General features: G+C 40.6%; 1 protein-coding gene across 1 annotated transcript; it reads left to right on the top strand.

Annotated features, from left to right (window-relative positions):
* The first annotated feature begins 6,900 nt into the window (after window positions 1-6,900).
* LOC146632119 (fidgetin-like protein 2) lies at window positions 6,901-16,988 on the top strand. The gene is made up of 3 exons (XM_085354076.1): window positions 6,901-7,021; window positions 7,758-7,991; window positions 15,719-16,988. Exons 2-3 carry the CDS (start codon window positions 7,967-7,969, stop codon window positions 16,864-16,866), a joined length of 1,173 nt encoding a protein of 390 aa, XP_085210202.1. The 5' UTR covers window positions 6,901-7,021; window positions 7,758-7,966; the 3' UTR covers window positions 16,867-16,988.
* The last annotated feature ends 9,555 nt before the right edge of the window (window positions 16,989-26,543 follow it).

The raw sequence follows: 26,543 nt of genomic DNA on the forward strand, positions 1-26,543 counted from the left end.
GATTTTAAATGTGCTGTTAAAAAAAAGAATCTACAAGTTATTTTGGTGACTTTAAACCTGTTGATGTCTATGTGAATGTACGGTAAATATAAAGTAAAATGCCTAAACATGTAGCCAGGAGATTCATTCATTAGGTGGATGTGACTATAAATATATGTGCAATACCAGTACATGCGTGCCTGTCATAGACTACATAACCATTTCTTGTTGTGCTGCCTTTTCCTGCACCATTGACCTTACATCCGCTTTTGTTTCTGGGTCCAGTTTTGGATTGTTGTACTGAATCGTTATTTATATTTTCCTGCCCACTTCATTTTTACATGTAGGTAAAGGTGACATCTGTGCACTTTGTCCTTGTAATAAGTATTATGTGAAACCGATGTCTATTTCAAGGACGAGGTGACAGTAGAGGAAAAATGTAGTTGTAGAGGGGGGAGAGGAAGTTTCCACTGAGAAGAAGAACACTTGTACCGCGGTAACATTAATCCTACAGTTTCGGAGCCATAGAACGAGCGATGCCTTGTCTCTTGTATTAGTCTTGAAAGAAATAATTCTGTTTTATATGTATATCAAATTTAATTTTTGACAATGGAAATGGAAAATAAATAACTACAGGTAAAACTGAAGAAAAATGTGTTTTATGTCATTTTGCCACAATTCTTGAATACACGCCACCAAAATGAGTATTTACATGTTTGACCATGCATATATTTCAGTGTATTTAATGACTTTGTCCACTAGGAGGCAGCAGAGTAACAATCCTTTCTAGCAGGTTCTGACCATAAGGACTTTGCCCTTCTAATTTTAAGCTAAATTCAAATCTGTTGCATCATTGTAGAAAACATAAACACTAATCCCACCCAAAACATCCTGAGAAATACTCAGAAGGTTTTTCAAACTTCCTCCCTTGTGTAGCACCCTTCCCCCGTGTGAGAATACAGTGTGCACATCTGGAGGTGATCTTGACTGCAAAGGAGTTGCCTGTGGGAAGGAGTATGCGGTTAAAGATGCACTGCGCTCTGTATGCATACATCTAAGTGTCCGTATGTGCCTCAAGGGTGTCATGTGATCTGACTCCCAAATGCTCCTGATTACAAGCAGCTGGCATCGCCTCAGCCACTGAGAGAAGCTTCTGGCTGTGACATGAGGTTGAGGGAAAGAGCTGGACAGGATACTTAAGTTTATTTTAAATGAATCATCAGCTTTCTTAGTTCCCCACAGTGCTTCGAATGTGGTCAGCTAGTCAAACTATACATGACATTTACCCACCATGGAATTTCAGTTCATCTATTTGTGTATTCCATTTATTATTATCATCTCACTGGTGCAATTTAATTAGAGGTGAAAAACTAGTTTAGCCTCAATGCCCTTTCTTCAAGACTTAAGCATTCATATAAAGTCTTTGTGTCTGGATGAAGGTCCTTGTTTTTGTGAACGAGAACTGAAGAAACATCCTGAATGTAACATTTGGCTTTTCGGCCTCGACAGAAAAGCCAAATGTTGAATAGTGAGCTTCATTTGAAATGAATACATCTCAGTATAATGCAGTAATTTGTCAATGTGTGTGTTTACTGCTGTGTTTTGTTGTGCATTATTCATTTAATCATAAACATGCCCACTTTCTTACTTAGATGTAAAAACTATTCGAATCCCATGCCCGTACAGTAACTGGGAAACTGCAAATGTCATCTGCTTGTCTGGCATGCTTAAGAAGAAACCAGCAGAAAGAATGACAATCATCTTGGTTTCTTCTAACCTAATAACAGCGAACACTCAGCTGCTAACTTCTAACATGCACGGATTGTTGGAGGTAACTTTTCCTTGGTACAAACTGTGAAATACATGTTCACAGACAAAACTGTTGGTCTTTGAGCTTGTAGCTTGAATAAGATCTGACCAAAGCGATGGTGTGTTTGGATTTTCTTCTTCTTTCTCTCTCTTTCTCTTTGAATCACTGAGCTGTTGTCCCCTTTTCTCACTGAACAGAGCTGGCTCTCAGCTTGTCCCTCCTCTCCATCAATCTCTGTCATAAATCTGTCACACGGGGAGAAAGGGAACTGCTGAATACAGATTTGTCAGCAATTAATCTAACCTCTATTACCAGACTTGGATATTGTGTCCTCTATGCCAGAGAACAATAAGCCACTCCAACACTGAGCGCTGTGCTGCATGTGTGTGCGGTGTGCAGTCTTGTGTCTGTCTGTTTGTGCGAGGCAGGGTAAGAAAACAGCAGTTAGCTTCCTTCAGTTAGCTGGTATTTTTAAACACTATGAATAAAATTCCTCTTTTGCCCTTGTTTTCAATTTCTAGACTGACTCAACTCAGGAGGGTTGTTAAAACACTTTACACCTTTACACTTCTTTCAAGAAAAAACAGAACAATGAATGCCTCTGTCAGAAAGTTAGAGCCTCTAACTGTAATCTTCCAATTGAAATTACTGGAAGAGCAATGTTATTTAACCTTAAAGAGACACTACTCTGAGCATAAGGCTAGCTAACTGACACCTTGCAGAAATAGAGAATCCGGCTTTAGCCGTGTTTTCGGGGCCTAAATCTGTGTATACAGTCACATATGTTCTTTATGGGGTTGAAGCACTAGTTTCCCACAAATGAAAATTACATTTTGAGGTGAAGACATTGTTGGGGTGGGTCTATTAGAGTTTAAGTAAGTGTACTTGGCATAAATTCAAGTTAATTAACAAATCCTCTGAATACTTAAGCAGGCCCATTGCACTCATTATCATATTCCCAGATGAGAAAGTCAGGCAGTTAAAAACTGAACACATTAAAAATGTTACCAGCAGAATAATTATACGCAGCTCTGTATATATAATATAACACATGCTTGTCTCCAGATTTTTGTGTGAAACTAAATACATTTATAACTCCAATATGTTTTATAGACTTTGTGTAGTACATGGGTGTAACTACTACCATCTAGCTATCTATCTATAGATACAACATCTCTGTACACCATGATAGTGGGTTTGAAATCAAACAAGATGTGATTGAATTGTGAATTTTAGGTTTTGCATATCATGAATTGTTTAGGAATCACAGCTATTTTTATAGAGACATGTATTTTCAGAGGACAAACTAAGGTAATTTTAACTATAAAACTATATTTTTCTAGAACTGTTGAGGCTCTTTCAGCAAAGTCTAATCTGGTCGTCTCATTCTTTGGTGTATGCACGGGTTTGCACCTTGTTGTGAATCCCCTGTATTTGCATCCATGGATCATAATTGTAGACTTTAACAATGATACACCCAACTCCATACGACTGTTTTTAGACTTGGTTAGATGTGATTTTTTTTCATCATCATCGTGTAGTTGTCTTCTGCGGTCTTTCTGAGTTTTAGGAGTTTTGGAGCTGGCTAGTGTTTTCAATTTATTTTCTTAAAGAATACACCAAATAATTTATTTGGCCACTCCACTTTCTCCACTTTATTTTGGTTTTTAGCCTTGGGTGTCCCCCCCTTATTTGCTCTGGCATCTCTTTGGATCTCATATTGACACTTCCAGTAAAAAGATGCCAAACACTTGGAATTAACCCAGATCTTCTATCTGCTTGATTTGCCATGAAATAACAAGGAAACAGGGTCTCTGAAAATTAGGGTATGAAAGTAAAGGGGTTCTTGCCATACATGTCGCACCTTTGAATTAAAGCTGAAAACCTGTACTTTCATCTCAAACATTTCCTTCATAGAGTTTATCTGTTTATCATGAAGCCTACTGTGTCCTGGTCTGTACTCATGTCAGCAGAGTGATGTAGGTGCAAATGACTAAAATAAACTACAGGCCAGGCCATGTTCGTTTTAACAGAACATCTTACCAGTTTTAAAAGGCTCATTGATGTGTTTTACTAATATCTAACAGTAAGCTATATAATCTTTGGCTATGCAGGCAGCATTTATCAGTAGGATGAATTTGCTGTTGGAATTTGACCTTTTTTTGTGGGATTTGTCAGAATCAAGAACGTTCAGATTCAAGCACTGTACTGAACTGACATTGACGTCTTCTGTGTGGGAGACCACAATACACACATTTCCTGTTCTTTTTCCAAAGATTTCCTGTTCCTGTTTTGCCCTTTCTCTCTCTCATTGTCTCATAATTCACCCTTCAAATCATTTGCGAACATGGGTATGCTTGCAGGGGTTAAGCGTTTTGAAGGTACACATTTAACAACAAGTGGGCCAATTATGGCTGCGCATTTTTTTCACCCTTAACTCCATAAACTCCTACAGCACTTTCATCCACACAAGCACAAACACACGCACATACACAAACACAATTATAATTGCTGGGACAGTTCACTGGAGCAGTGGGTCAGTGCTCAGCTGCTAGAGACAGAATTAGAGCGGCAAACAGCTGAGCTTCTCTAGGGTGCTATCATGTGACCTATCCCACCCACAGGAGCAAAGCAGCTCTGGGTTAGAGTTACCAATAATTTCCAGAATGGCTGTTACGCGTGTGAGTGGAAATCTGTCTTCCTGTGTACATTGTGCACCCCAGTTATATGGGGATTTTTCTCTCCTTTGTTTCCAAAAGTAAATGTTTTCTCAAACTTGCTGATAGCCATTGTGTTCAGCTGTCATTAGCACACTTTTTGCTCTTTGTCCCTCCTGCTTTTCCTCATAGCCTGCTTTAGGTTGTGTGGCTAAATGTAGATGTTTTCTGGATCTAATGAGAGGCAGCATCTTGGGTTTGTTACACTACGGTGAAAATGTATCAAACAGTTTCTGTAATGAAAAGAACTGCACAACTGGAATTTTTTAGGTGTATTGTTTCCTGACCTGTAAAATAACAGCATGGCCTTTTTTCAGTGTCTGTCAGCAATGCAGGTAAGGGGGAAAGAGCTGAGTGCCGCACTAGCAATTACTGCTCTGAGTCAGGCAGTGAAAGGCCTGTATCTCCACTCCTATCACTAGCAGGATTTTAACCCAATACTCTGGTATTGCCACACCATGCCTTTCTACAGTTGCTATAAGGAGAAGGAAAGGTAATACTTAAAACAAGATCCTTGTAATAAGCAGTAATTAATAAGTCATAAGCTGCTTATAAGTGAGTCTGAGCTCTTCAAAGCATGATTTGGACCAGGACACTCAGGCCTAATTTAATCTTTTTTTAAGGGATTTTCTTTGTATTAATTTGTATATTGTCTTTTCTTAACATTATGTACTGCTCCAGAGGACAGAGCCATGAAAATGATTTCTAACTGTATAGGAATGTGTTTATTAACCCTAGTAAAACATTGTTACTTTAACTCAAGCTACTGCGTAAAAGCATAGCTGAGTGTTAATAGGGGCATACCTAGTTAATACATGTATTGTAAAGTATTTATTATTTATATTACTGCTATTTATTAACATTTTGACTATGGATACAAAAGAAAGTTTGTGTTCAAAAACTGTTTTCCACAGTCTCTTTATGCATTGGAATAAAGTAAAATAAGAAAAATGAAATAAAAGTTTCTTAATAAAAAGAATGAGAAGAACAAAACATCTCAGTCCTGATCTCATGCTTTGGGGTCCACCATTTATGATTAATAGCATTCCTGAGCATCACGGACAGAAAGGGGAAAATCGTAAATGTAGAAGTTCACTGTACAACAAATTAAACTGAATTTAGCTGTATAAGCCCATAAATACAACCCATAGTTGTTGTTTTTCACTAATTACCTCTTCACAGCCATATTAGTTGTTGGGTTTTTTTAAGTACAGAAATAAATGGATCAAATTCCCTTGTTGCAGTGATATATGATATATGATCCTCACTTTGGTCCAAAGGTCTGACTTGACCATCTTTATTGTAACAGTGCTGAGATCCATCAGTCTCACTTCATTTTTAGTCATCATACTGAAACTAGTTCTGATCGGACTGTGAGCACCTTGTTACCTATCGCAAGAACCTTAATATAAAGTGTTACTGAAGGGAAACTGTCTGTTTTGTTTTGGGATTATGCTCTAAAAAGATTGAAGTAAGTTTGTCCTGTGTACGGCCATCCTCTGAAGTGCATCTCCCACATGTCACATTGCTCATGTGGTTACTGCCTCACAACCAAAAGAGAAGAGGTAAGCCCTGCAGGGTTTTAGAGGGTTTTCCAACACCGTACCATGAGTGGAGAGTGTTCAGTGAGACAATATTACAAACAAAACTATGTCTGCACATTATAACCATGTTGATAAATTACAGTTGAAGAAATTAACTCACTTCTTGGCCAAAGGTTTGAGGCCAATGTGGAGGTCGTTTGCTGCCGTCCATGCATGTGTGCAGGCTACTGTGTGAATGTGTGTATTTGTGTATAGTGGGGGGATGGTGTGCCAGAGGAATTAGGTAATACTGACATGGCCATTTCAGCCCCCACCTTACAAACAACACTAAGATCAATGTACCAGATCAATAAAAGTCATTGGCAATAACTGAACTTCTCATGTGATCAGTGAAGGAGAAAATTCAATTTTTTTTGCACATCTGCATGTGTCCCAACATGCCCATTCATCAGACTGAAGGTTTGTAACCAAAAGCATGCAGCCACCCATGCAAGTCTTATCAATCCTCCAAATCCGCACGTGCAGAAATGGTACATGTGCACTCAGGCAGAGACACACATAGACGCATGCACACACACCGCAGGGGGGGAAATAGGCTCTTCTCTGACACTGCATGATTGGTCACTTTTTCCCTCTCTCTCCCTTCCTGCTGAAATAGTTTTAACAAAAGAGAAGGGAGACGGAGGGGGAGGGGTGGCGTGCTTGGGGGAGGGGATGCGTGCGCTGCTCTGTTGTCACCAGGCGAGGGAGAGCGAGGGCGGGGAGGGGGGCGAGCTGGAGGGCGAGCGAGGGAGTGTAGGAGAAAAGGATAGGATCCCAGAAGAGGCTCAAACACACTGACACACACATACACACACACACATGCACACATACGCAGAGAGAGAGGGCGAGAGACCTTCTGTTACAATTTGTGGAGTAGTGGATTACTTCCCAAACTGAAACACTCATCGGGCAAATCCAGGCATGGTCAGGTCTGTAACCATTTACTCACTTATTAGGAAAAAATAGATTTTGGTTTCCCTTCAGCAGTAATGACAATGTTTCCGCTGCTGCCTGCACATTTCGGTCCTTTCTGATGTTCTCTCTTTTCCTTACGGTAAATGTCGTGATTTTCGTTTTTACTTAGATTACTTCAATTTATCTTCCATCTTTTCCCCTTGTCTTCATATGTATTAAACTCTAATTAGCTGGCCTTCTGTGTCGACTGTTTGGTGCCTGCTTTAAGTGCGTGCACTTTGGACGCATTTTTTGCCCTAAATTTCCTTGAACTATTCAGCATTAGAGAGGGCAGCATGGAGTTCTCTTTCCTCTGTTGGTTTGCAGTTTTATAATGAAAACCGTGCTTTACCGTCTTGTAGTCACAGGGTAAAGCGCTGTGTCAGTGTTCGACTTTCAGTCTCTCTTGTGCGCTTGTGTCTGTGCGCACAGCTAAGGAAAGAACCAGAAAAGCAAGCGCAATGAAAATACATGCAAAGCTCATTACCACTCAATAACAGCTTACATGACAACAAATATTTTACTTTTTTTGTTAGAAGGTTTGCAGTAAAATAAACGAATATTAATATTGCTCTACGGTGTAAGCGAGTAAGCATGACTTTTATTTTTAATTATCATTATTTTCGTAAAATCTATTAGAATCAAGCGACAGCAATTAAACCAGGACAAGGTGTCTGCTGGCTCTGACACTGACTTGTTTGCATTCTTCAGGTGGCAATGTGTCAGAGTGGTGTTGAACTATGAGATGAACCATGAAGCAGTACAGGAGGCCACTCACTAGCCTTTACCAGCAGCAGTACAGCCAAAAGCAGCAGAAGCAACAGCGGTAACCCAGGAAGACCCTGAAGCATGCAGCTGGGCCCTCACTAGCACCAAGTGGACCTGGTCCTCTCCTCTTCACCTGGGACCAGGGCTGCAGAATGCTCAGTCCTGTCACCCCATACAGTAAGTCTTTAAATTTTTTGGTTTGCATTTGGGAGACACTTATTGGATGAATGCATCATGTTGTACGTGCATACCATGCTCCAGTTCTGCTTGAGTTTGTTTTCCTGTACACATTCTTCTTCAGGCCCCTCTTTTGTCCAGAACTCATCTCCTGTGGATATGCAGTGGGAAGCGAATTGCTGGGGTGAAGGGAGGGGGATCTCTTGAGCAGTCATGTTGAGAAGGCAGATACCCTGAAGCCTTTAACAGCTGAGTCTCCAGGCTTTGCATTGAGGAATTTCACAGAAAGTGTTCAGACACTGTTTTTTGAGACCAAACAGACAGCAGATGTTTGTCTTTTTAGAAACGCCACACATATTTTGCAGAATGAATGTGTGCTTGAACAGGCTTTAGGTCTCAGGTTTAGGGCAGTACACATGTTCAATCTGAATAAACTCCAGTTGTATTTTTACCAGACGTGGTAAAGAGTTGACACATTTGGAAGGCATTTCCACAAAATACTTGTTTGTTACTTGAGTATGTAAAAGCAAAATATATTCAGATCATGTAAACATGTCACAGAATAGCCCCTCCCTTACTCATATGTGTACTGATTATGCGAGGTTCCTATCTAGACTGTTAAATATACCTGTATTGACTGACCGGCTTATTGATCAGGACCAGCTTTAACAGGATTACAACACTAACCTGATTGGAATAATGCAACAGGGATTTACCGCTGGATGTTTTGTGTATTCTAAAGCAACTGCACAGAGAAGCAGCAGCTAACAAACAGCAAAATGTCACGATACTTCGTCTCTGACGTCTCGCGAGGCACAACGATGGGGCTGTCTGTGTAGAAAGAAGCTCTGGTAACATCTACGTGTCACATTCCTTCCTCAAAAGCAACTCACAGCAGTGTGTCAGTTTTCTACTCATAGAAACTAAACACGCTCACATTCTGGCATTTTATTTTTTACTCCCAACCGCACCACCTCCAGTCACGTGTCACACACACTGACAAATTTCAGATCAATTCCCAAACACAAATAAGGAAACAATCACAGCTCGTTAAGGTGTGGGTGACTGCGATTGTTTGTCCTTAATGATGATAATGTGAGAGTGATGAGCGGCGTTAGCGCGTTTTAGCCGCCCGTTACCAGGGTGAAGCAGTTCTGTGAATGAAAGCCAGATCGTTAGTAACCTGGTGTCAACAGCCTCTCATTAGTGCTGTTGTAGTGGGGCGCATAAACATCACCCTCTGTCTCCACACGCATGCATCAGCCCTGCTTAATAATCGCAAAAGCTTGTTAAAAGAAAGTGCAACAAGCCGCGGCTCCTTATTAGGTGTTATAGTGTAGATGTGCGGCGCCGGTGGGGAAAACGACAGAGAAAGAGCAAAGTGAAGGACAGATGGAGAAGATGTAGAAGGAGGGACTGGTCAGCTGCAGCCTGATATATGAGTGGACACAATAAGCAAAGAGGGGCCAGGCCAACCTCTGCCACATGTGAGTGTGTGAGCTTAGAGGAGTGGGGGAAGGGAAACTGACCACACAGGCTGGGACACAGAGTCTGGTCTTTGCTATTGCGCAGATAGCAGGAGGGATAGGAAGAATGAACAAAATGCGAGTGAGAGAAAAGAGAAATTAAATGAGAGGGAACGGAGGATTCAAATGATCGAGCTGAAACCAGCTGTGTCGTGATTCAGAGATCAAACTGTGTCAAACTCTGTGGTTGGCATAGTTTGATCTTCTCATTTGGCTTTGGAGCTTTCAAATAGCTTTCAGGTTAGGGATGTTTAAAGTCTGAATCAGACCTGGTACAGTATTTGATTGGCTGACAGCAGCATGGCCTGGTGTAGTGTGCAGGCCTGGAGAAAAGGGGGAAGGGGAAATAAAAGGAAGAGCGAGGGAGGGAGGGTCTTCTCCTTCCCACTGACTGCACACCCAGTTTTTTTTTCTTGGTCAGTGCTCACAGGACTATAACACTAATTTATACCGTTAGCTTGAAACACAGGGATATATGGGTAAAGTGCGTGCATTTCATTGTTCATCTCAGCTGGCGTGACATTCTCCTTGTAAACTCGTATACCGTTTCTCCTCTGATGTGTATTGATCTTGGCAGTGGCATGAATCAACTTCTAACTAATACAAATCACTCAGTAATGTGCAAACAGGCTACAAGGTCATTTGTCAGCACTGTAAGGAATCACGTTCTCTCTTTGTGTTTTCTCCCTCGCTTCCTTTAGCCTGGGAATAGACAAGGCGTGCTGAGTGCATGGAAAGGATATGTGCTTTGTAAATAGATCTCAGGTTAGATTCCTGGCATTCCAGCAGCTTGACTCAACCAATGACCGAGAGTCCATCTGCGTGCTGGCCAGCTGAAGCTGAACCCTCCATGGAAAAAACACAATATAAGACTGTAGTTTGCTGCAGCTTGTGTGTGTGCATTTTTGTGTGTGTGTATTTTTGTGTGTGTGTATTTTGGATTTTCCGTCTTCAGGGGGTGTCTTTGTTTATTGTGGGTGGACTGAAAGCACTTACAGAGACCCTACAGCTGCAGAAGGGTGATTTTTGTGTCCACTCTCCATCCAGCCAGTCACCCATCTCTTATTCCTCACAACCCCCTAAATCTCATTTCAGCTAGCCCCTTCCCCCACATATACTTCCATCTAATTAACCCCTAATTACTCATACTGACCATGCAGTGGACTGGGAGTCAAGCTAGCCTCCACTGACACACAGAGTTGCAGAATTGCAGAAAAGAAAAATTCAAGCAGTTTTGTCAGAGTTTTTGAAATGTACAAGTCATTATAATAGTCACATCCAAATTAGAGCACTGAAACTGGTTCCGGTGGTGGTTGTTGATGGCTGGGGACCATTTATTCAAAAGAGCAATGCGGCTGGAGTTTATAGGCATCCAGTCTTAGTGACCACTCAAAGCAGGTGAGAGAACAAGTTACATTTTAACTGTGCATAGATGCGTTTCTATACACTTTAAGCACTCATCTGTCTCAGATTAGAATCACCTTATGTGTTTGTCTTTGGCTGTCTTTAAACACACAGCACACATGATTACACACTGATGCAAGGCACATTTTTCTGTGTAGTGAACTCTGAGTTCGTCAGTGCGTTTTTGCGTGACTTGACTTGACTTCCTGCTTTCAGTCAGTTTCATTGTCTCTTATTGCAAAGACATGTAAACACAGGACTCGAGTGGGGTGTCATAGTAACAGCAATTTAGTTTGCAAAAGATTTCTGGTTACATGCACCTTTGAACATAAGAGTCAGCGTTTCCTGCATGCATAGCAGTTAACTTTGTTTTCCTGTTTTTGAGTCATCTCAGAAATGTTCTAGCCAGCTTATTATCGGGAATATTAATATTATAAAGTAGATCTAGTCTGTGTATCGACATGAGCCAGACTTTCATGTCATTTTCAAAGTGGGCTTGAGCAAAAGCTCTTCAGGCTTTCTGGAGGTTTTGTAAAGTTTTTCTTTGGGCATGGGCTGCTTTTTCACTCATTTTCAGTCCAGTCCTTGGGCCTGAGCATTTTCAGAGGAATGTTTCTTTGTTTGTTTAGGCACTTAACACTGACCTATGAATCGTTCGGTCATAAAAAGGCACCAAACTCAAGGAATGAACCAGTGTTGTGTCTATACTTATTAAACAACTTCAAGAACTGATTTTAAATTCTATCTATAGTCACTTTGTTGCAAGCAACCTGCAATAAAAATCACATCATTGTTCCAATTTCTTTAGTTAAACCTGCAAAAATGTCAAAGATAAAAGAGCCAGGCATAAGATTTAGGCATAAGTATTTTTACAGGCCTTGATGGAATTATGAACATCAGTGAGAAGCTTTGAATGTCCTGCAAGAAGAATGGAGAACTTTTCCTGAAGATTACTTAAAGAAATTCTGTTTCCAGTAGCAGAACACCAACAGAAATTTGCATAGTAAGAAGTTAGAGTAAAAAATAAACAGGAAAAAGAGAATATGCATAAATATAGCAAATATATACCTATATAAATACAGAATATATAAATAAGCAATGAAATATACTCATTAACTCTTTCGCGCATTGTGGTCACTACATTGGACAGTTATTCAAAGGCTGTTTTCTTGTATTTGTGTCAGTGTTGAGGGCATACTTGCACATAAACCACTACATTGGACACTTATGTGTCACTCCATACAAAATTCAAAGGTCAAAACACATGTTGTCCAGCTTTAAGTGGACATGGAACAAACTCTTTGAAAAGTATGTGTTTCAAAAATAAAGTTCAAGAATCTTTTTTTTTTTTTTGCCTAAATATGAATAAAAATACTTTTTTCCTGATGTAGCTGCCATATGTTATTAATTTGGAAAATTATGAAGAGATGAGAATGAAAAATAACTATGAAGTTATTTTGAAAATGTAATGTAAAGACTTGTGTTATGTTATGTTGTGAAAGTTACCGCCAGGATTGAGAGTGAGTTTGCAAGTGATGCTTCTTTAATTCTTGGAGCTGACTGTTAGCTTAAACACGCGCTAACGCTCCCATAAGCCTCATGTGCTCTAATCCATCATTAACTCAGGTACTTTTCTCAGTCTGGTTCTTGACAGACGGACTTACCTGTTAACTCTTCATCTTCTCATCTCAGGGGGATCTTTCCATGTCTTCAGGTTTTAAATTCCTTTTGCCAAAATTGGTGAAGGTTCCAGAAATAGTAGATCACCGCGCTCAAATGAGCCTTGGCTAAATTATAGAGCCAGTGGTGGAGATGTCGTTAGAGAACTAGACTGAAGACAACATGGAAAAATGGTTGCCACATGCCTGCAATCAGTATGATCAGTGAATACCACACTGATGGCCACCACTATATGTCATTGATGTTGGCCAGCTATGAATTTATATGAGAATAATTCCATGAAGCCATTTCATTTTTTTAAAAATGCCAAAAATCTCACATTGCAGATTATCTTCACACATATGTCAGTAATCTTGTTTAATAGTTTTATATGTAATAAAGAAAAATGCAGTATTGAGCTGGAAGCTTTACAAAGCGGGACACAGATTCTCAGTGGGATTGGCAAAAACAACCATCCATTCTCTTCCGCTGATCCAATATAGGATCATAGGATCCTCTCTGAGTTGTTGTTCAGTGAGAGCCATGGTAGCCCAGAGTATTTTCAGATGTGAGAACACAAATGACACACACTGTCCCCTGCTCTGTGCTACATACGAGAAAGGACAACCTATGGAGTTTTTCCTTCCCCTTCTCACCAAGTGCTTGCTCATACAATATAAAGCGGTTGAGGTGACCATTGTTGTGATTTGGTGCTATATAAATAAAATTGAATTGAATTGAATTAAACTGAACTGATTGTATTTGCACTTCCCATTTGCACTAGTGCTTTTGTAGTGTTGAGCCTACTGTGAGCAGTTTCTTATAAACTCCTTCTATGCAGACATAAATCAAACACTGGGTCATATTTCTTTTTTTTCCTTTTGTTTCTTTTAGCTGTTCGTCTGCCATGAAATCAGAAATTGGTTGTAAATTTCCTTTGGATTTATCAAATATTTTAAGCATGCAAGTAACATATAGTTTGTTCACATTGAAAAAAGACAAAGTGAAGTAAAGTCTAAGTAGACACAAAGGAAAATGAAGAGCTCACATGTTGAAAATAAAATAAATGGCAGCTTATGATGAAGCAGCTCAAGAAATAAGCAATCGTTAAGTACAGTATACTAATTAGCATGTAATCGAGTAGTTGTGCTCTCTTCAGCTAAGTTCTTGTCAGTTCAACTAGTGCAAACCTGCTAAAGAAATCAAGCACAAAATATCTGTCTCTCTATTAGGTAACTATAGCAATTGCTCACATTTTTCCAATAAATCTAATTGAAAGTTTGCCATCGAGGAGCATCAAGATTATGAATTCAAATACGACAAAGTGGAGATCTCGGTAGAGCCGTTATCAACACACATTTATAAACTTTTCACACTTGTGGTTCTGTTAATGTGAATGACCTTAAAAACATGACAGTAACAAACACCCCGGAAACATGTCATGAGGGCTTCTTCCTCACAAGTGCTCTTTTTTTTATCCCTTAATCTCCTTCAGATACATTTTGGGGGATTTGATGTTGACATGAAAGACTGAGTCATTCATTGGCATTGTATAGAAATATGGAATATCATTCACAACACAGCAGGCACAGAGGCTTAGACGACCCCTACTCCCTTGGGGCTTGTGAAATACTATTTAAAAACCCACACTCAGAACTAAACAGAATACGAGTCTGTCTAGTGTACAGGTGTATGACTAATAATTCTCAGGGTTAGGTCAAGTTATTTTGTTTAGGTAGGTTTTGATGCCTGTGTTTGCTGTTTTGAATGTGTAATGTTTTTGTGCACCGTGACGGGTCAGAATTCCCTGGAGCGTGGGGATTTCTCAGCTCAAGGGTGGAGCTTGTGCCAGACAAGAGCACTTGCTATCCCTGGAATGGATGAGAGGGATTATTAGGCTGAAGGATCATTTAATTTAGGGATCAACGTGTGGACCGTTTAGCGACCCATCTGGTGGTCCGTGTGGACATATGACCCAACCTGGTATAATCCACTTGCAGACAGTTTCAGACCAGACATGAGTGAAAACCTAAATAAATTACAGAAGTTCATTTTTAAGCAATACATTGCACAGAAATGTCAGATGTAGCAAACATGATACAAATCAAAACCTGCATATGCAAACTGATATATAATTTATTTTTTAAAATTTTTTAGATGTTCACTAAAATACAGTTTCACAAAATTAGAGTTTTTCTTGCAGTTACTTCATGGTTCAGGTTTTACACAGCAGAAACTATTATCTTGTTCCAACATCTCCATTAGACTTTCTTCGAACATTTAGACTGTGATAACTTGATGTGACACAACAAGTAAATGGCCAGTGCCCGTAGGATGGTACCATGTTTGTCCAGTACTGTATATTGATGCAGTATCAGAAATCAATAAAGCTGTCCAGTGGTTGCAAGGAAGCCCCTCTGGTCAAAGCCTGGGGTCAGGACACTTTAGTAATACTCTGCAATGTGTGGAATGTCAGCTTAATGCCAGTTCAAAAAGACAAACCCTGAGCCACTAAACCAGCGGATTACTCTGTGCAAATGTGCGTGTGTAATCAAAAATCTGTCATTTTTCACTCATCAGTCAGTCACTTCACTAATGACACACACTTCAGTGTCCATAGATGCTAGTGGGACAGTCTCTGTGTAATTTGGAGAAAAGCTAGTCTACCTCCCCCCCCCCCCCCCCCCCCCCTCGTCCAGCAGACCCCTGAGGTTTGGGCCGAATTAGATCACACGCTTGGTGGGGGTGGCTTTGTGGGCTAAGAGACTCAAAGAGAAAATACAATGGCCCCAATGTGAGAGAGACGAAGGCAGAGGGCAGTGTGCAGGCTGATAGAGGCTTATCGCCGTGGAGACCAGGCTGGGGGCTATGTTGGTAGCTTCTCATACAGATTAGAGCAGTTGGCCTCCGCCTGGTAGAGACTGTTTAGAAGGACATGGGCTAAGCATTGACAAAACTGTGGAAAAGAGCCAGCGTTGCAAGGTGATTATGAGGGCAGATATAAGATCTTGTCTTCTTTAGAAGAAATTGGAATCCCTGTGAAGAGCTAAATACCATAAAGTAGGTGTAGAAATGTTATCTGATCAGGGTTATTATTCTGAGATTATGTGAAATAACATCTTTGTTCTTGTTTGTCAGGTTTGTTAAAGATGCACTGGTCTCCGGAGCACGCCGCCCCTTTATCTCAGTGGCCTGAACAGCACTTAGATGTCACCTCCACCACCTCGCCACCGTCTGCCCACAAGCACGACCCCTACGCTACAGGTCCTCGCCGAAGCTACGCCCCTACAAGTTATCCTTGGGCCAGTGACGACATATCAGCCCTTAGTGCTTCTTCTCTGCTCAAGCGCTACGCTGAGAAGTACTCAGGCCTGGACCGCCCTGCTACGGGAGCTTACGCAGAGCATGGGACTTTCTTAAAATCAGACTCTGAGCCCTGGACTCTGGCTCAAGGCATGGACTGTTACCCTGGACTTGAGGCACTCACTGGCACCAAGGTGGCCCCTGCCTCTGTGGGGATCCCGACTACAGGAAGTGTAACAGTGGTGAGCAGTAATTTGGCCCCTGAGCCAGGCTTTAGTGGTGCTGGCTCGTGCAGTGCTCCATCATCTCAGGAATACCCTCCTGCTTACAACAGCACCTACTTGTCTTCAGGATACTGCCCTCAGCCCAGTGCAGCACTCCCACCAACCCCTCTACACTCTTTGCAGGCTCCACCTACTTTAGTGTCCAACTACAGCCCTAGCCCACCTGTCTACAACTACCCCCCAGGGTGCTACCCCCAAACCAGCCTGTCCTCGGGATACAGCCGCCCCAGTGCGTCCTACCTGCCGTCTGGGATTAGCGCTCCCACTCCTCTGGCCCCTAGGCCTACCATGGTGGGGGGGACTTACAACTACCCATCTCACAGCCTTGGAGGGACGCTCGAGACAGGTGTACCTCTGAAACGCAAGGCCTTTGAAATGACAGAGGAACGACAAGAGGGAGCAGAGGTGGAAGGATCTCGCTATAGAAAATATGGCAACGGGAACAGTCACAACAAAGCTTCCGACAACGGGCATGGCAATGGTTATGATATGAGTGTGCCCGCCTCAGATGCACAGTCTTTCAAATCTGGAAAGCCCCTCATATCACCCCCTTACGTCAGGGCAGGGGAGTACAGCCCGCCATCAGGCCTAGCAGGAGAGAGTGTATCGGGGGAGCACAGCTTTCCTCAGCAGCAGAGAATGCAGATGAAGATATCTGCATCTCACGCACACTCTGAGGACCCCACTGGAGGGCACTAACAGACCAGGTTGGCATATTGAAGGATTCCCTTGCTCCTTAAAAACCACCCAGGGTTCCTAACCCTGACAGACTCGGGGAAATAACATTGAATTTGTCGATGAAACATTTAATTTCCCTACTACAGGACCGGTGTTTCCTGTACATTAACGTTTTTGTTTATCATGTTTTCCCAAAGATTCACAGAGGCGTTTTGCCCTGTAAGGCTGAGGTCAGTCTTAGGAGTGAGGTTGAGGCATTCGCTACATAGATATCATTAAGACAGTCTAAATGTACGCGTGTCTGTTTCTCTCAGGATCCTATTTATTCCCTTTTCTGCTACTGTGGCAACAGCACTGCAACATTGTTTTTGGAGTTGGTGTAATTGTTTGTGGCCGTTATGTATTTAAAAGGCCTTTGACTGCAATATGCTCTATCGCACCACAAAAAACCCAAAAAAAAATTAATAATAAAAAAATCATTATGACCAAAAAGTAAAAAGAGCAATAACTGAAGTGGTGAGAATGCCATACTACTTCAGCACAATCCCGACTACACTGCTGGCTGTAAGTCTTTGTGCTTGGCTTGGCCTTGAGAAATGAATGTTTTCAGGTTTCATTTCACTTTTCTTTTGTTTAGATTTTTTTTTTTATCTCCATGTTTATGTTTATCTTCTATCCTGGACCTCTTGTCCTCTGATTAATTATTCTCCTTGCTCCCCAACTTACCATTTTTGTCTCATTTATAGATATCAAGCTGCTTATGCTGCGTAATTATGTCATAATATACATGACGCCACTCTTTTCTTGACAGGCAGTTGACCTCAGAATCAAAATTATGTATTTTTCCTGCAATGTATTAATTTAGAGTTTAGTTGGAATTATGGAATTAAATGGCACTTGCCTTGTGGTCCATGCATCTGCCCATGGCAAGATGGGTGTTTGCTAGCTACACACTACTTTTGGTTGGTGTATGTAGACAGATGTAAAATAGTCCCTACTGAAAACTGGCCACAGTAAAACATTGATGCTTGTTTTTTTTAGGTGTTTTTTGTTTGTTTGTTTGTTTGTTTGTTTGTTTGTTTGTTTGTTTCTTCTTTGTTTGTTTATTTTGAGCATCACAAGGCCATCGCTATTTAGTCCTATTATTTATAATGCAGAGTTAACAACTGTTGACTCACACCTGAATAATCCAGACTGATGAACAGCACTAGACAACAGAGGGAAAAATACATATATTGGATTTGCAGGTGAACTGTCTTGTTTTTCTTTTCTTTTTTTTCCTTCTTTTTTTGAAGTAGGGAAATACTTTAAATAGCTTTTATTCATGAAAATCCATTGAAAATGTATTTAGCCTTCATAAAGTCGCAGTATGGGTAAATCAAGTATGGCTCAATCATCTTAAAAGCATCTTCTTCACACAGATATTTCTGCTAATCCTTAACCCAACTTTATCTCAGACTGTACAATGGAAAAACATAGATGATTGTACATACTGGGAAGATGTACTCAGTGCAGGTTAGCTACATAAAAGCTCATTATTGCTTCAGTGTGGCTGCACAGGCACGCACGTTGCAGCAGAGGATATATGCGTCTGAGCGAGTGCCTCTTAAAAGTTTTATTCAGCTACATACTTTGTTAAAATTTACCTGCTTGTCGTTAGATTTGACTTCTTTATATGTTTTTCTCTTTACTTTTGCCTGTCAGAAGGATGATTTATCGTGTTATTGAATACTCAGGAAGAATATTGTTACCTCAGAAAGATGAACTACGAATGTATGTTGATACCTTAGGGTGTCGGTGGGGGAGCTTTAATGGAGCGAGATGAAAACGATGCCATGGCTGACACTTCAGGGAAACAATGAACTTTTAAGGCCTTTTAATAGTGTGAACGCACACGTACACATACACATGTACATGCGTTCACACACACACACAAAACACTACATGGTTTCTTAGCTCCGGGAAACTCGAGGTTTTTATATCAAGGCCTGAAATGTTGAATGTAATTCAGATATTTTTTTTAAAGACATGCCATACGTACATCAATGATGTTTTTAGATCTATTTTTTTTCCACGTATAGATGTAAGTCTCCAGTAGGTTTTGGTGGAGAAAATATTGGCATGTCAAGTGTTAGTGTAGTTAGCAGTGGGGAAAAGGAAAAGCACTCCTGATAAACACATATCAAGATGTACACACACTACAGTATATGGTGCATAAGCGATATTTTTATTAAATGTCTTAATAAAGTATCCAGTCACCATTTCAGTATTTTAAAACCACTTGATTCAGCTTGAATTTAGCCCTAACTTCAAGTTGAATTAAGTTGAATACCAACACTGTCAGCGCACTGGGGCTTTGCTGCTCTGCTATGCCACTGATTTATGAACTGTGCCAACCTCTAATTTTAAAAAAAAGCCTATTAAATGAACGAATCAGGAAACTCTTACTTCAGTTTTGACCCTTAAGCACCTCTAAACCCAACTGGATAGAGCCACAAGCCACCAGAGTGAAAGTGAAACTCTGGTGTCATAAATTGGCAGAAATGTTCTTAATCACATGCGGTGATTCACAAACAGGTGTGATTGGTCACAACTGGCAGTTTAAAGTAGAAATCTGTTTAAGTGGAAGCAGGAGGGCAAATGAAACATGAGCTTGAGATGTCTAGGTTGTTACAAAGCTGAACTTCAAATCTAAAGTGAATGGATTCCCCTTTAATTTTACTAATTGGAAATTCAGTGTAATTAAAAGCCATTTTAGTGCTTTTTTACTATCTTACTCAGAATGCGGTTTAAGGGGAAAAAGTAGAAGCTCACCAGAAAAGAAATTCAGATTAGGAAAGAGGTGCTAAGTAAATCATGATTTATGCTTACCCCAGGTTTTTACAAGTATTTGGTTACAACAAGTGAATCAACACAGGATGTGCTCTGCATTCAAAAGACACATTGCGGGAAGCATTTGCCTTTTCTGTGTGTTACTCTGATTCAGTGAAGGGGGTGGAGTCAGTGTTGGCGTTCGCAGATGGAAAATCAGACTTCACTGTTATCTTTGTGATTCACATGTACTTTTCTTGTATCTTGTACATTCTCTGTAACCGTTTCTACCTCATGTTGAAGACCTTGTACATGGAAGTATTTATTTCATGTCATTTCACATACCAGTTTAAAGACCAGCGTTTCAAACTGTTGACCTGTTGTAGTCTACCTCACTAGAGACTGTTGTGACATGGAAATGAAGATATTATACCAAAAAAAAAAGAAAAATATTTGAGTTTTCTCTTTTTGTCTGTGGAAATTAAAAATGTTTTAAGGTTTGAATGTACTGATCTTTCACTAAATGATGCTATGATGATGATGGGTTACTGCAGTAAATATACTTACTGGGTTCAATGTGATATTTTATCCTGGCAGTGGCATATTTCTCTTCGCAAAGTGACATTAAGTTGACGTACAGTTAAAGAAAGTATTGGCTCGGAAAAAGCGTCTGTAGAATAACCAAAATGTAAAGGATAATAAGCTGCAGTCACGCCGCAACCCTGATATAGAAAAGCAGAAGAAAATGGATGGATGGGTCATACGACCACCACCAGTGTAAAGAAAGCACTGATTCAGGGTGGGATGGAGCCATGTTTTTATGTTGTTTACGCCAAACTCTGAATCTACCATCTGAATAAGACCAAATAACATTTTTTTCCCATCTTCTGTAGCTTCAGATGCCTGTTCTGAGCTGACACATGGTGGTCTTTTGCTGGTGTAACCCATCAAGATTCGATGAGCTGTGCATTCAGAGAAGCTCTTCTGCATACCTTGGTTGTGGTTATTTGAGTTACTGTTGCCTTTCTATCAGCTCAAAGCAGTCTGGCCATTCTCCTCTGACATCAACAAGGCATTTTTGCTCAGTGAACTGTCACACACTGGATATTTTTGGTTTTCCTGACTATTCGCTGTAAACCCTAGAGATATTCATGTGGGAAAATCCCAGAAGATCAGCAGTTTTCTTAAATACTCGGACCAGCTTATCTGTCAACAAACACACCACGTTTAAAGCCACCTAAATCACCTTTCTTCTGCCTTTCAATACAAGTCTCCTCTTTCATCAGTAGTGTGCGCTCTATTGATGTTTTAATGTTTTGTAATTTTTCAAGTTGTAGGAAACCTTATCATCATTTATGTCATGTACTTGAGCTCAAGAGAGTGAGAGAGAACAGCGAGCCTGTGCTGACATGTCACAGACAATTTTTGTCCTCTCAGCCACAGTAAGTCTCGCCCTGCTGCAACGTCAGTCATGTCACAGCAAAACTCCCTTTGTTTTGCTTCTGATTAAGGATTGTATTTTAACACACCTTAAACCATATTCCTGACAGCAACTGTTAGTCCATTCATCTACGATAAAGCTAACCTCTGTTCCTATTTAACAATTTCAATTCAGCTATGTTATGTCTCACATTTAGCATTAAAATCAGTGAAATTATTAACCTGACTTAGTTATGTCTCCGCATTTGAGATCTCAGTTGTGATCACAGGTGTGGAATAAGACAGCAAACGAAAAAAAGAAAAATCAGCACATGACCCCTGTTTTGAATTGCTGTCTCTGCCCTTCTAATGACACTCACACTGCAGCAGCTACACCACATAACAAGTATAACAGTGACACCTACAGGGTCCCCTCGAGATGGTTCTCACCATGTTGAATGTTAATCGTTGCATTATCACTCCTTCAAGTTCAGTTTATATCATTTCTTTTCAGTTATTGTCTGGCTTTATTTGTAAAAGTATGTTAATTAACCAAACGCATGGCTGCAGAATGGCAAGCACAGACTGTGATTAAAAGTTTTGCATTAAAAGAATGAGAAAAATACAACGTAGTAACTGCGAATACATTATGCTTATCCATTTTATTACTCTCTCCTTTGGATCATCCAGTTATTTTAGTTTCTTCAGTTCCAAAGAAGTCTGCAGAGTTCCTCCTTCAGTCCAAGTAGAGACCTGTGCAGTAGGACAAGTGTACCTTTTTTGGGTTTTCCTGAACCACATATGGTCAAACTTACTTTGAAATTCAGACAGTCAAGTGAAAAAGTTAGTGTTAAAATTATGAAATGAGTAGTTCTTCTAGAAGAGGCTATATTTCTCTTTAGAGCCGAAAAACATTAAATATCTAATGTTTGTGATAAGTCCCCACAAAAATGAGCCATTTCAAAATGAAAAGTTACATTTAATCTTTTAATTGAATTTTACAAAATTAAACATTTAAAAAAAAAACAATTAAATAATTTTGCCCCAATAATTTGTCTGTGAAGCCATTGGAGATGACTGCCAGGGCTCCACTTGCTCCTTTTCATTTTGTTTGGCAAGATCCCGTCTTGATGGGGAAGTGCTGGATTAACAGCCTGAGAGATAACATCTCGCCATACACCATAAGAGCACCAGAAAGTAACTTATAGTGCCTTATATTATTAACTTTTACCCATCCCTAAATCTGTGGAAGTGGTGTTTCAACAAAGCCCACTAGAGGGTGGTAGATATCTGTAAGAAGGCATTTGAAGTATGCCAAAGCCATCTAGAGATTTTACAGATATAAATACAGTAGTCAAAGCCTGTGATATTTGCAGACAGGGGCAGGGATGGAAAACAAAACCCAGAAGGGAGAGAGGGTGCTGCACTCTATTAATAAATCAGTGAGTGGGAGTAAAAACGGCCAAATTGAGCTTTAAATATCAGTTTTACAATCAGTCTTTTTTCAGTCAGGCAAGAAGGGCAAGGAAAGCTGGAAGTTGACAGAGCTGACAAACAAATCTCTTATATGAAAAAGAAGTCCTCGCCCACATTTGGTGAAGGAGATATTGCAGATTACAGCTGAATCCCTTTCCGTGCAACCCCTTACAGACACTCACAGCCTCCCTCTCTCCTTCATAAATCTGTTCCCACAACACACAACCTGACAGATCAGACCAATGTTCTACTTAATCCACGTCCTACCTCTGCAGCGATGCACTTCTATACATTAGGATGCAAGGACAGAAACCTAAAGAGAAGAAATGAAACAAAATCTCTGCACTGTACAGTATTATAATGCGCCTGGGTTATTTTACAACATCTACAGAGGGAAGCAACACATTTAGAGAAACAGTGTGGAAATAAGCTTCGCACACTCTGTTATTAAAATGGCAGTAGCAGTGGTCTGCAAGATGCACGATTCAGACAGTTGCAGCATGTGTGGCAGAAGGTGACGCTTCCATCCTCGGCGGCCGACTTGCTTTTCACTCGCGTGTGCATATGTTCACTGTTCTCATGTGCTCCTCGTCTTCTTGAAGTAGATCCCTCTGCTTTGCTTGCTGTGGGCAAGGAGGCGCTACGCAGCGAGTTGTACAGTCTGAGCCTGCTGGGAACATGCTGCTGACTCAGCCCAGGCCACTGCATTCATCTATCTGCACTGCAGTGCTGTCTCTCTCCTCCCCGCCCCACCACCCGCCTGCCTCACTCAGTGCACCACCTTACACACACGGAGGAGGAGGGCGCGGGGGGGGCACATGCAAGCACACACCTGCCATCTTACTACAGTTTCACCGTGACACACCCAAAACACGGCAGATCAAAGAGTCGCATTCAGGTAACACAAACAGAAACGATGTCATATGCGTACTCCTGCAGGAAGGCTGTGTTCTCGTTCTCACAACTACACAAACTACAGAGTTCTTTAATGTAGTCTCTGTCCCTCCCTGTATACTGCAACCTGCACACATTCCCTGCCTTGCAATTTTTGTGATCATCAGCAACAAACAAAATTACCTTCTTTAAAGTGTCAGTAATTTTCTTAAATAGGTAACACAGATTATGATGCAGCGATACATCGTCCGACTTTGTATGAGAACCATGCATTGTAGAACCAAAAATGACACCAGCCAGAGGAATAACTGGAAGGCTGCTTTATTGTTTGGAAATAGATTCGTGCTCAAATGAAGACATTCTTTCACTGATTCTCATTTAACTTCCAATGTGGTTGTGCGACACGTGTTATCTTTCTGACTGTATTAGTGGCAAAAGACAATGACAGTCAAAAGGGTTTTTTCAGTTAAAGTAGTTTCAAAGAAAAGAAATGTATCTCAGTCATGCTACAAAAGAATGGCCTCATATACCATTTGGTAAACCAACATTAGGAAATGAGCTGTAGTGTAAAACAAAAGGCAAGCTGTTCTTTTGCTAGCCCGAGAGCCAGTAAACAGAACACACAGAGAGCACTTCTACTACATGACTCTACAAGATGTTAGTCCAGACAGTCTAATCTAGGTGGTGAGTTTTTCAGTTCAGGTTATTTACGAACTCAATACATTGCGTCTATCGTGCTCCATTTTGATTCACTTCGATGGGTGTTGAGATTCTCATTGCTGATTTATCGACAGACTAAATAGAAAGCTAAAAAGGCACGTGCCGTTAAGAGATATTGCACCATAAACAAACACACAGACAGTTAAGACAACTAACCCTTAAAATCATTATTATTATATCATATTGAAAGTGACAGCGAAATTAAAGGTGAGCTCCAAAACTACAGCAGTGTGTTAACGGGAAACATGGAGGGTTAGAGCTGCAACAAGCAAAAGAAATCGTCACACAGAGTGAGCTGTGGCTCGTAGTCGGGGCACACGGGTTAACCAGCAGTCGCCTGCAAAAAGGCTGTGAGTGTGTGTGTGTGTGTGAGTGTGCGTGTTTGTGTGCGCATGTGCGAGGGTGTTAGTGTGCGTGTGTGTGAATCCGTTTAACCTTGTGTCTACAATATAGGAAAGTAGGGGCAAGACATCGTCACATATACAAAAGGGTATGCTGGTAGTGCAATCCTCTAACCAAGGCAGGCTCCACATTTCTCAGCAAGCAGCCAGTACAACACCATGCATTGTACGCTGGTACCCAGTATGCACAAGTCCTGGGCAGGCCAGAGTTTTGGTTATTTCTCTGAACATACCACACAAAGAAAGAAGCATGATCAGTTACACTCTGGGGCTCTGGTTTCACCTCAATGCAAGGAGTGGACAGGAGAGTTGAGTTACAGACACTGTTCTAATGTATATATACTATATATATATATAATGGTAGAATATATATATAATATATATGTAATATAGCTCTGTATATGCACATATGAATTTATACAGTTTTTATTACAATCAGTTTTTTTTAAATATAGATTAGCTTACTTCCCTCTTTTTTGTGAAATGTGAATCAAAAAAGAACGAAAGAAAGAAAAAACCTATTCCATCTAACAAATGCGTCACAGCCTAACAAGTGTGACAAGGGGTGTCAGCTGGAAGCCATTCTATTTATGGTTATTAATATTTAGTGTTAGATTAATAGCTGTAGTTTTTCTTTTTTTAAGTAATCCTGTATTTACAAAAAAACTACACATGCTGTTAAAATAATATAATACATTATTTATAGCCTCTTAAAAAGTCCAGTCTTAGCTTTTGCAGTTTGTGCCCTATAGAACGAAGCCTGAATTTTATTTCTTTTTTTCCCCAAATGGATGTATGTGTATTGATTTTTTATTTTCCCTCTTTCTTCCTGTCAATCTCGTATTCGTGGAGGTCTCGGAGAAAATGGACGGCAGTAGCTTTTACGTTTGTCATTCAGCGTTTTTTATTTGGTTCAAGGTAACACCCACACTGATTTTGGAGATTTCATGCAGCAACTGGACCATGGAACTTGAAAACGGATGAGGAGGGGTTGGGAGCGGCTTATAAACGGGTAGTGACATCACTGGACGACAGGAAGTGCATAAGCTCTGGTGTGGTGCCTAGGCTCACAGCACCGTAAAGATGCATCCAGTGCTCTGCCTGATTATTTGGTATTTGTTATGCAGTAGAGCAATAGGGAGAAAAACATGGCAAATGAGATGCTCGGAGCACTTGTTGTTGGTGAATACTGAAATCTGGGCCGATCCACTGATCCCCTTCTGCTTCAGAAGGAATTAAGAGTGCTGCTCAAACCAACGTGTCCCAATTCACTTTCATGACATCTCCTCACAGTGTTTCCTATATCTGGCTGCTATCAGGGTGAACATTAGTTTGTTTACTGAAATTAACTGAGACCAGACTGCAGTCCATAATGACTATTCATATAAACGTCACCATTACAAGCGAGCGCAATGACGCCGTTTCATCGAGATGCTTCTAGCCCTATAGTTCTAAGCATCGTAAGCAGGAAGCACTAAAGTGGCCCCTGACCGGGCGGCTGTCAGCAACGCGACAACCAGCCGAGATCATCGTCCATCAACATGGCATAAAACAAAAGAGTAAAACATGATTTCATAAATACTCCCATCACATTCACTTGCATTTTGTTGCAGAGCTCATAATAGTACATTTATAATATCTCCTGAGAAAAAGGGATGAATTTTTCAAGCATTGCATACATTTCTAGGGTCTCTGTCTAATAACGACAGCGAGAAAACAGACTGGGCAGGGCATACTTAACCCAATCCCACTCCATGGACAAAGGGCAACAAGGGATAACAAGGCAGGTCTCTTTGGCTTCTCCACGCACAATGTTCTCATCACCCATTCATTATTTCCCATTTCTCAACAAAATAAGATACTACTAATATGTCTCATCACAAGATCGTTTCTCTAAAAGTAAAAGCACAAAATAAGACATGGAAATTATATCCTGAAAGAAAATAACAACAACAACAACAACAACAAAAGATACAT

This window comes from Diplotaxodon limnothrissa, linkage group LG5 (genome assembly GCF_057381915.1).
Source record: "Diplotaxodon limnothrissa isolate DT_005_m linkage group LG5, D_limnothrissa_male_GT1.1, whole genome shotgun sequence".
Classification (NCBI taxonomy): domain Eukaryota; kingdom Metazoa; phylum Chordata; class Actinopteri; order Cichliformes; family Cichlidae; genus Diplotaxodon; species Diplotaxodon limnothrissa.